The sequence below is a fragment of the Erigeron canadensis genome, chromosome 2, assembly GCF_010389155.1.
Source record: "Erigeron canadensis isolate Cc75 chromosome 2, C_canadensis_v1, whole genome shotgun sequence".
NCBI lineage: Eukaryota > Viridiplantae > Streptophyta > Magnoliopsida > Asterales > Asteraceae > Erigeron > Erigeron canadensis.
Window position 1 is genome coordinate 475857 of NC_057762.1, and position 10208 is coordinate 486064.

Sequence of the window (10208 nt, forward strand, 5' to 3'; positions counted from 1 at the left end):
CCAATGGATGCAAACCATCGGTTGCAAGATGAGATGATAGGTTTTTATGGAATGTGAAAGTGATTGAAAGAAACATACGACCACTTCAGTTATGAGTTAATTGTTTTAGTATATTAACAAGGTTACGTGAAAATACACAACAAATATGAATATTATACATGAATAGTATATAAACATAAATACCTGACAATATAAGTGCCAAAAAATACTAACATGATTCGTTCTATAGTCAATTCAAGAATTTGCTTTATTCAATAAAGAAAATAATACAATTATGATCTTCGAGTAAACGTTACTCCCGGAATTATCCGTAACTTTTAATGGGTTATTGTTGAGTCATGGATTCGCTGAGAGATTCAGCGAGTGATCTTATCAGCGAGCTCTCAGCGATCCTCAATTATCTTCGAGTAAAAGGATAAGTTCAATGACTCACCGCCTAGTTTGGTAAGTCAAACATAAACGGGAAAATGAAGATAAGAAGGCTGGTCCCCAAGGACACGTGTTGATTAAGCAGAATGAAGACATTTGACTTTGTACCAAAATGGTACCTTGGTGTTTCTCCTTCATACCCGATTTGGAAAAAAAAAAGATGGTGAAACAGATTCCTGCAGATCTGGCTTGACCACCAATAGATGGTTGACAATCTTCATGTGCCAACATCTATTGGGTTGTCTAGTGATACCTCTTCTCTGCCTATATAAGGCATCACTTGACCTAGCCGCAAAGTTGTTGGTGTGTTCCACATTTTACACTTAGTGTGTTTTGCATCAATTGTAAATTGTTAAGTTTTTAGTGTGTCAAAAAACTTAACAACATTTTCTCTTTTTCTTTCATTGTAATCCGACCAGTTTTCTTTGTTTAATCAATTATACATATGATTAAACTTATTTACTTTTCTATCTTCTATTGTTAAGTAAGTTACATTAGTTGTTAAATTATATAAACCGTGTAAACAAGGGACTTTCAGTTATCCATTAATAGTAGTATTAAATATCACTGTTGATCAACTATATAAATCAGAATTCATATGTCTAAAATATATATATATATTTATATTTTATACACATGAATTATGGATTTGGGGGACTTGGTGGTATACATACGAAGCCAAAAGAATAAAATTTAAATAAAAGGAACAATATTTAGAATAAAATCTATCCAGAAGAATATTATTGATTACAGAAAATCAAGAGTCATCCTTATCACATTCTTATTCAGAACTCATATCGAAGGAGCGACATTAGAGTTTCACAATACATCACAACTAGTTATTTATAAGAATATTTTCTTTATTCCACTCTCTAACTTAACATAAGAAAATAAAGTTGCACGCTAAAATCAAAAGGAACAATAACTTAAAATGCAATAATTATTTAGGCATACTTATTGCTCAACTTCTTCAAATTGTAGGGTAGATTTGTTGTGGGAGTCGAGGCTTAGCAACAACGATAAGTGGCTCAGCCAAGAGAAGATTATCATGATTTTCAATAAGTTTAACTTGTGGCTCATTATGTGGTGTCTCCCATTTGAACCCTTGAATCATTCTAGCTAGCAACATTGTAGTGATGGTGGTTCCTAAAACCACTCCTGGACAACCACGTTTCCCTGTGCTAAATGAGAGTATCCTCAACTCATGATCAGAAAGAGCCACTTGTTTTCCAGCCATCCCTAGATGACGATCTGGATCAAACCTCATTGGATCATTCCACACATTAGGATTCCTTCCCAACCCGAGTCTACTAAGTAGTACATGACTACCCTTGGGTATGAAGTAACCAGCCACAATAGTATCCTTGAGTGCGAGATGTGGAACGTTGAAGGGTGCATAAGGATGTAGCCTGAAGGACTCCTTGATACATGATTTTATGTAATTAAGTTGGGGAACATCGTACTCTTCAACAAGCCGGTTGCAACCAACAACATTGTCAATCTCTTGAACAGCTCGTTTTAGGATCAAAGGTTCTTTCATCATTTCTGCCATCACCCATTCTACTGCATTAGAAGGGTTATCGATTGTGGCAATCATTAGCTCCTATATATGCAAAGTAAGAACAAATTAAAATAATGAATAGAAATCAGATAATCATACCTAATAAACTATATTTGAACAAAGTAGAAAATTAAGCAACATGAAGAGTAAAATAACCTTGAATGTGTAATATACATTGTAAGAAGAATTTTTTAAAATTTCTATGTTATATTAATAAATCCTAGGCTTTCCACCAGTTGTATATCAAAATTATAAGAAATATATTCCACCAGTTCGTCTCAAGTTGGGATAAAAATAATTTGGGCCACAAATTATGATAAATTGTACCATTTTTCTAATAGTGGTTATATATGTTATCCTTGTAATTTGGCTAGTTGTTGCAAGAGCTAATGTTTTGTGAATTTCTTTCCCATTTATAGTTATTTTTGATAGTGTTGGGAGAACTCCACCAACATCCAAACAATAAAACATGGACACAAACATTTGTAACACAAGATCAAATATTTATCAGTTGTGTTCATTTCAATGAACTTGAAGATACCGAAGATCAAATAATTAAGTAATAGGAAAAAAAACTATTAAAAGCGTAAAATGAAAATAAAAAAGAAACCTTAAAGGGGAAAAGTAGTAGTTGCCACCAAAGTTTTTATATAAAAACCCAAATGTGTGAAATTCTCATTACAATAATCTTTTTTTTAGAAAGTTAAAAATATGTTTTTCTTGTGTAAATAATGCATGATCCAAAACCATACTCTACAACATTTAAATTCATAATCTCGCTTATATAAAACCGTGTTAACCAACATAGAGATCTCTTTTATCCCTATATAGAGTATATAATTAATTGTGCAAAATCCATATTTTTAAATCAATAAACAAAAAAGTAAATTTGTAACATAAAGCATCTATCGATCCCAGACTTCCTACGTCTTTACATAACGTGCCAAGTATACCTGGGTTCGTAAAAAATATTGATCTATATCTAATTAATATATAAATCCAAAATAAATCTGGAAAAGAAAAAAGAATCCAGTTGTTCAATCTTCATCACGTTCTCAAATGTATAGCATATAGAATTTTGAGTTAAGCTTTTATATATGTATATATATATAAGTATATAGATGTAGCAAGACTTACAAGAATTTGGGCTTTAATCTCCTCAGGTGTAAGTTTTGGATTGTCAAGTGTTATTAGTTTATCAAGTAGATCCTTCACTTCATTTCTAGCTCCCTTTTTCCATGCTTGTATTCGCTCATCGATCAAGGGATCATGATACTTTTGAACAATTTTAATGGCATCCCTCATGATCTTGTCATGGCCGTCAAGTTCTATTCTCCCTCTCAACCATGGGAAATAATTAGAGATGGAAAACCCATAAAGATACCTTAGGATGGTAAAAAGAGCGGAGATATGTTCAATATCTTCAACACCTGGACCTCCATCTTCATGTCCTTCCCCGAAGAATCTTTTCCCAAATATCAACTTCTTGATCACATTTGCACAAAAATGTTGGCTTGCAATTCGAATGTTAACGAGTGCTCCTTTTTGAATTTGATTGCTTATGTAGCAAAGCAAGTGATTAGCTTCTTCATCTCGTTTTGGTTGGAGCCATTTGTGAGCCCATGATGAGAGCATGTTGTCATTCACGATTCCTTTCATCATTTTCCATTGGTCTCCTAAAGGAGACATGATGGTTGCACGATAGTTGTTACTTATCAAATAAGCTGATATGGTTGCTGGCCTCGAAGCGAATACTTCATCTTGTGTTTTGAGAAACTCACATGCAATAGTTGGGCAAGATACTGCAATGACATGGGTTGATGGACCTAGATGAAGGCAAATGATCGGGGAGTTGTAATCGTCCATGAGCTTGTGAATCCATCTAAAGATGGGTTTGTTTTGAAGTAATTGGATCATGGAACCAAGAAAGGGAAGAGGGTTTGGGCCAGGTGGTAGTTGGTAAGATTTAGTTGAAATTTTCTTTTTAACAAGCTTCGCGATAAACAGGAAGAAAAAGATGATGCCCATGATAATGGAGGGTTGCATGGTCATTGTTGACAATTTTTGTGTCAACAATTTTGTTTAATGAAAATATTGTTTTAGGTTGTGATATACTACATGTTGGTGTTGTCTTTATAGTACTCAAGCCCATCCCCAAATAATGCATTTCCTAATTATTATTATTATTATTATTATTATTTTATTTTTAGTAGAACACATGTTCATATCTTCGAATAATGTATTCCATTGTTTAAAAAGAGTGACTTGGACTATTTTTGAGATGGAGTTTGTTTAATAATACGTAATAATTCACGTTTTATAGTTTAATGGTTGAACATCAGCTTTTCATGTTGCAAGTCTCGAGTTCGATACATAGAAATGACATTTCAAGGTACGTATTTCACAAATAAAGTCCTTTAGTAAAGCAGGTTTGAGTCCTGCAAAGAGGGCAAGGTTTTATCTCAATTAAATGTCGTGCCTTCGGGCGATTTATTGGAGATTTCTCCTCCTACTAGGAATTGAAGGTGAAGGAGCTAGATCCATTGTTACGATCAAATGATCCACGCCATTATAAAAAAATTAAAATAATAATTCATATTTATTTATAGTGAAAAGTTTATTTTTTTAAACAAAAATAGTTGATTTTCAAACATAATCACATTTCACAAGAAAATATTTTAACGAATGGATTATGTTTCTTGTCCATGTGATAGATATACCAATTCTTTATTTTGTCCAAACTTTAAAATTTCTCAAATCTTTAATCTTATGATTTTAAAATGTAGTGATATTAGTCTAACCCACTAACCTTGTCTAACTATTTTAAGTAATTATTAATGTCGTGCCTTCTTTAGCGGTTTAATTAAGGGTTTTCCTTTCCAGTGGTTCCCTGACTTCGTGGATCGATCGCTAGTGACTACCTACCCGTATGGATGTAACGGCTAGCCGTCCTGTGACGCGAACATTCAAAAAATAAAAAAAAATTTTAAAAATAAATTTAAAATGATGAAAAGCACTTTTATTTTTTTTTAAATTAGCCTTCTTTTATCCATCATCTTCTTTTTGTCGTCTATACATATACGGTAACATAAAAATGTAAAGTATTCTTCTTTGGTTTTCATTTTGTTTTTTATTTCACCAACTTTTCAACAAACAAATTAAAATTGTTTTAATAATATGAAAACATGTATATCTATCAATGTTTGCAAAAATGGACTGAACACCAAACTGGTATTACAATATATGGTCGGACCAGGTTTCTATATACAATATAAATTATATAAGGAAAAGAAATGGTGTAATTGTCATGTATCTAAACTAGGTATATAATCTTCTCGCATATTAATATTTATTTTACAATAAATAAAAGATTAACTACCCATGTTTTTCTTAGATTATAAAATTATCATGTGAGAGATCCTATACTTAAACTAGATTGCTTAGATACATGACACAACCCTCGTAATATATACACATATGTATATAAATTATTTTCTAAATAATTTTTGTTTATAACAATGTAAAATGTATACAATGATAATTAAATAATATGTAAACATAAAAGTTTTATGGCTCAAAATTATGTCTTTGTGTCATCTCCAACCTAGTCTACATATACAATTTTGCTATAATTTCATAATAAAGAAATAATCACCACCACCTTTTTTTTTTTTTAAACAACGTGTTAGTTTGTTAGTGGTTCGATGAAGACCAAGGGTACGATAACACGGCCCACACGCATGATCTAATACCAGGTGGTTACACCACTATATTAAATGGTTGAGTCATGAACACGTTGAGGAGACTCAGCGTTGAAGTTGTCAACGACTCCTTAACAATGGGAAATTAATCCTCATAATAAAGATAACTTCGATGATTCACCACATAGTTTGTAAGTCAATTGTGTGTGTGGGGGGGGGGGGGGGGTAATGAAGAGTAAAAGAATGGTCCCCAAGGACAGGTGTCAATCAAGAAGTACAAAGACATGTAAACCTTGTACTAAATTGGTACCTTGAAGCTTCTCTTTCAAACCCTATTTGGAAACAAACAAGGATGAAGACAGAGAAGTCTGTGTACCAGACTTAAACACCAATAGTGTAACTACCGTATTAGAAATGTTCTAAATAAGTCCTTTGAATCGTACTTTCGCCATTAGAACGGCTAGCCAGTTCAATTTATTTAAGTTCTTGACATGCGTTAGATCAAATTATATGCTTATATGAAGGTCAATTTGATCTTAAATCTTGGTGTATATGACGAGTTTATGATTAAGTACGATGAAATATTAAGTTCGGTTCGTAAACGTTCGTGTTTATAAAAGTTCTAGTTCAAAATGTTCGCAAATAGTCCTTGCATTTATTGAGTTCATTTATTATGGGAATGTATAAATAGAAAAGAATGGAAAACCCTAGAGAGAGAAAACAACACTATTCATCTTCTTTCATCTTTCACCTCTCTCACTAAAACACACACAAAAACACCTTAAAACCCACACAAGAGCATCTCTTGATTTTGGATTGTTAAATCGAAATCATTTGTACTTTTAGCATCCTTGTGATAATCAAAACATATTTCTTGAATCATTTCTCAGGTAACAACAACATTTGATGAGTTTTTGATCAAATTAAAAGTGTACTTTTTCAAGTTCATGTTCTTTATGATTTGGTCCAATTTTTGAATGAAAATCGTGTTAATAGTTAATAGGTTTGTGTTTAAATGTGTTTAATAACATTTGTGTGAACAAATTTGGGTCATAACATGCTTTATTCTACAAAACCCATTTTTGAATATGAAGGTACAACTTGTTCTTGAAGTCACAACTTGTTCATGTGATATTTGATCTTGAAAACTAGTAATGGTGTTAATAGATAATGTTATTGTGTGTATATGTGCTTGTGCAATGTCCAACCATGTTCTGAAATCGATCTAGGCCTTATTGTCGAACTCGTGCCTGTTCTTGAGGTGTTGGACGATCTTGTTCTTGAAGCACTAGGACGCTCTTGATCCCAAGACCGTCCTAGGGCTGCCATCTTGCACTCCTTCGTGTTTGCTCGTTTGATCTCGTGTTGTGTTGTGATGTTGTTTCGTTGTTGTGGTTGGGAACCATGTACTTCTTGGGTAACTAATCCTTTGGATCGGTTTTGCTCAAACACTTGTTCTTGAACTAGAATAGACCTTGTACCCTTGTCCTTGTTCGTTTTCTTTAAACCTTGAAATGATCTTGACCTAGCTTGAACATGAAACGATCTTGACCTAGCTTGAACATGAAACGATCTTGACCTAGCTTGAACATAAAACGATCTTGACCTAGCTTGAACATGAAATGATCTTGACCTAGCTTGAACAAGAAAAGATCTTGACCTAGCTTGAACCTGAAACAATCTTGACCTAGTAACCAGAATGATCTTGGTCCTTGAGATGGGACGATCTTGTGCTAATAACCTAGGACGATCTTGCTGAGCCTAGGACGACCTTGACCCTAATATTCTACCAAAACGATCTCGTACTTAAACACTAGACCAGTTCCTAGCTAAGGCATTGCTAAACTCTTGACCAAGTACATTAAAGACGTGAATCATCTTAATCACTAAATTGCAAGTTCTACGAGCAATCAAACTAAGTTCTTAAAGCTAAAGATCATAATTAAGGACATGTTCAACTCATTCACATTATAATTACATATGTGTGTGTGTTCAAAGACGTTCAGATCGAGTCCAGTTCGAGTACTTAAAGTTCATTCAAACTCCTTTGAGTGAAAACGTTCAAAGATCATCAAAGACCAAATCATCAGTTCATCAAGGACATTTCAGTGAATAATTAATCACATGAACTAATATACGTACTTATTTATGATCAATGACATGTACTTAGGCTTCCATCAAGACGTGCTTGGATTTTGATAGATATAACCTATCTATCTCTCTGCTTGTTCTCTGTGCTTATAAACTGTGCTTGTACCAGATCACTGTGAGTTCACTAATCCCCTTTCGTACATTTTGATCAAGTTCTTTTATCGGGGACTGAAAAGCATGAAAACTATTTCGTACTTGTACATATGTTCTTGAACTATTTTACGTACTATTATATGAACTTATGAGATACTTATGATATGATTTTTAACTGTTTAAAAGAGTATTTAAGTTCTTGAATGGGCAAGATCCTTAAATACATTTATATTACTGTACTTGTTCATTTCATGTTCTAGTTCTTATTTGTACTTGTTCAGTTCTTGTTCACTGCTATCAATTCACATCCCACAGTTCAGGGATTAAACCGTAGGTAATTATGGACAGCGCTATTTAGGGTAGGTCCACCCTCATTCTCCGCAGTTCTGGAGGATGCATATTACTTGTTCTTGTTCTGATCTAGATCTTACTTGACATACTTGAATAATATGAGCATATCTTTACATTACAGTTCAGTTCTGGCCAATCGGATTAGCAGTGACAATACATTCATAGTTCATTATTTGTTCTTGTACTGTTCTTACTATTACAAAGCACTTTTGCTAAATGTACAGATCTAAAAACCTTGTTCTTATTCTACATATCATTAATATGTATATTAACTTGTATTTTGAGTGAATCTCACCAACTACTTTCGTAGTTGACCTTTTTGAACTTACATGCTTTTCAGGCTAGACTAAGTAGATCTTTAGCATAGGAGTCTTCCTCTCTTAAGCTCATTCATTTGGCGATTGTTCGAGCGTTCAAGATCAGAAGCTGCGAAGACTTTTCCTTTGCTTGTTCAGTTCAGACTTGGTACTTAAAGACAATTGTTTTGTCTTCTGATTATTGACTATTCTGGGTATATCCCATGTTCTGTAATAACTATCATACTGCTTCTTTCTTTTAATGTTATTGGCTGTGTTGGAACTTGTACTGTGTGCAATTGTACTTATCTGTGCATCCCGTATATTCCGCTTTAGCGGGGTGTTACAAATAGATGATCAAAAATCTTACAAGTGTCAACATCTATGGGCTGGCACATGTTATTATCTCTCTATTACTCTATAAGACAACACATTGCCTTACTGTTCACTGGTTGGTGCGTGCCATATTGTATTTCACTTAGTGTGTGTATTCATTTACACAAGTTATAAGTTGTTAAGTTTTTTGTGTGTCAATAATTTGACAAGTATAGTTAGTATATGTTCTTTTATGTTCAAGATTAATCCAGATCGTGTATTCACTGTTTAACAATACATTATATGATTAAACCTGTTTACAGTATTGTTTCTTTATTTTAAGTAATTTTCATTAATTGTTTAATTACATAGTATTGCAAACTTGAGACTTTCAATTGGTATCAAGGCGGTGTTTAGAAACAGTGAAATAGATCTGATAAAAGTTTGCAAATTTATTAGTTAATTTTTTGTTTATATATTTGTTTTTGTCCAGAAACTTTTAAATATCTACTAATTTCTTTATTATCTTTTCCCAAAATGGCTCATGTGCCTACTCTGGTTAGTACCAGAGACTTCAAGTACGTCTCTATACTCCCAAGATTCAAATATGAGGATTTTAGATCGTGGAAGGAGAAGATGTTCCGACACATAGTAGTAGTTGAACTCTATTTAATGACTATTCTTATTAGAGGTCTCTATGTACCAGTTACAAGGACATATTGCTGATGCTTCTGAAGTTGTCACTGAGATGGTCTAACCAGAGATGGTTACTAGTATTGTTTTTGTGATAAATATTGGAGTACTGATGAATGCTCTAGTCTTCGATCTCGTAATATTGCTACTGTGCTACGCCATTTAGATAGTCTTCTTCTTCTTACAAGAGTGAAGTTCAGGGAACTGAAATATGAAGCCAACCAGATTTCCTATACAATCATTCATTTTTTCCCCTCACAATCTCTCTTCCCCCGTCCTTCCTCTTTAGCCACCACCTTCTTCTCCGACCATCACCATCATCTCCGACCACCTCATCCTCCTCCTCCTCCTCCTTCCTTCTTTTCCGACGAGACAATCACCGCCACCACCATCATCTCCGACCACCTCAGCTACCGGGCCAGCGCCGGCAGCAAAGGCTACGACCGTACCGTATCAAACCGCCACCATCTATTGTATCGCCGCCCATCAAATCAAAATGATTCCCATATGCGTCTGGTGACAACCCTTTAGAACGAAAGAGGGTGACGCCCGTACCGTATCCACCTGAAAACAAAATGGATTCTCGCCAGAAATGTCACTTGAGATGTCGCCGAATTT

The 10208-nt window shown here is 33.9% G+C and overlaps 1 protein-coding gene across 1 annotated transcript; it reads right to left on the minus strand.

The window, feature by feature from the left end:
• Positions 1–1263: 1263 nt before the first annotated feature.
• Positions 1264–4051, minus strand: LOC122586299 (valine N-monooxygenase 1-like). The gene is made up of 2 exons (XM_043758301.1): positions 3128–4051; positions 1264–2032 (listed from the first exon to the last, which is right to left on the minus strand). Exons 1-2 carry the CDS (start codon positions 4040–4042, stop codon positions 1400–1402), a joined length of 1548 nt encoding a protein of 515 aa, XP_043614236.1. The 5' UTR covers positions 4043–4051; the 3' UTR covers positions 1264–1399.
• Positions 4052–10208: the final 6157 nt, after the last annotated feature.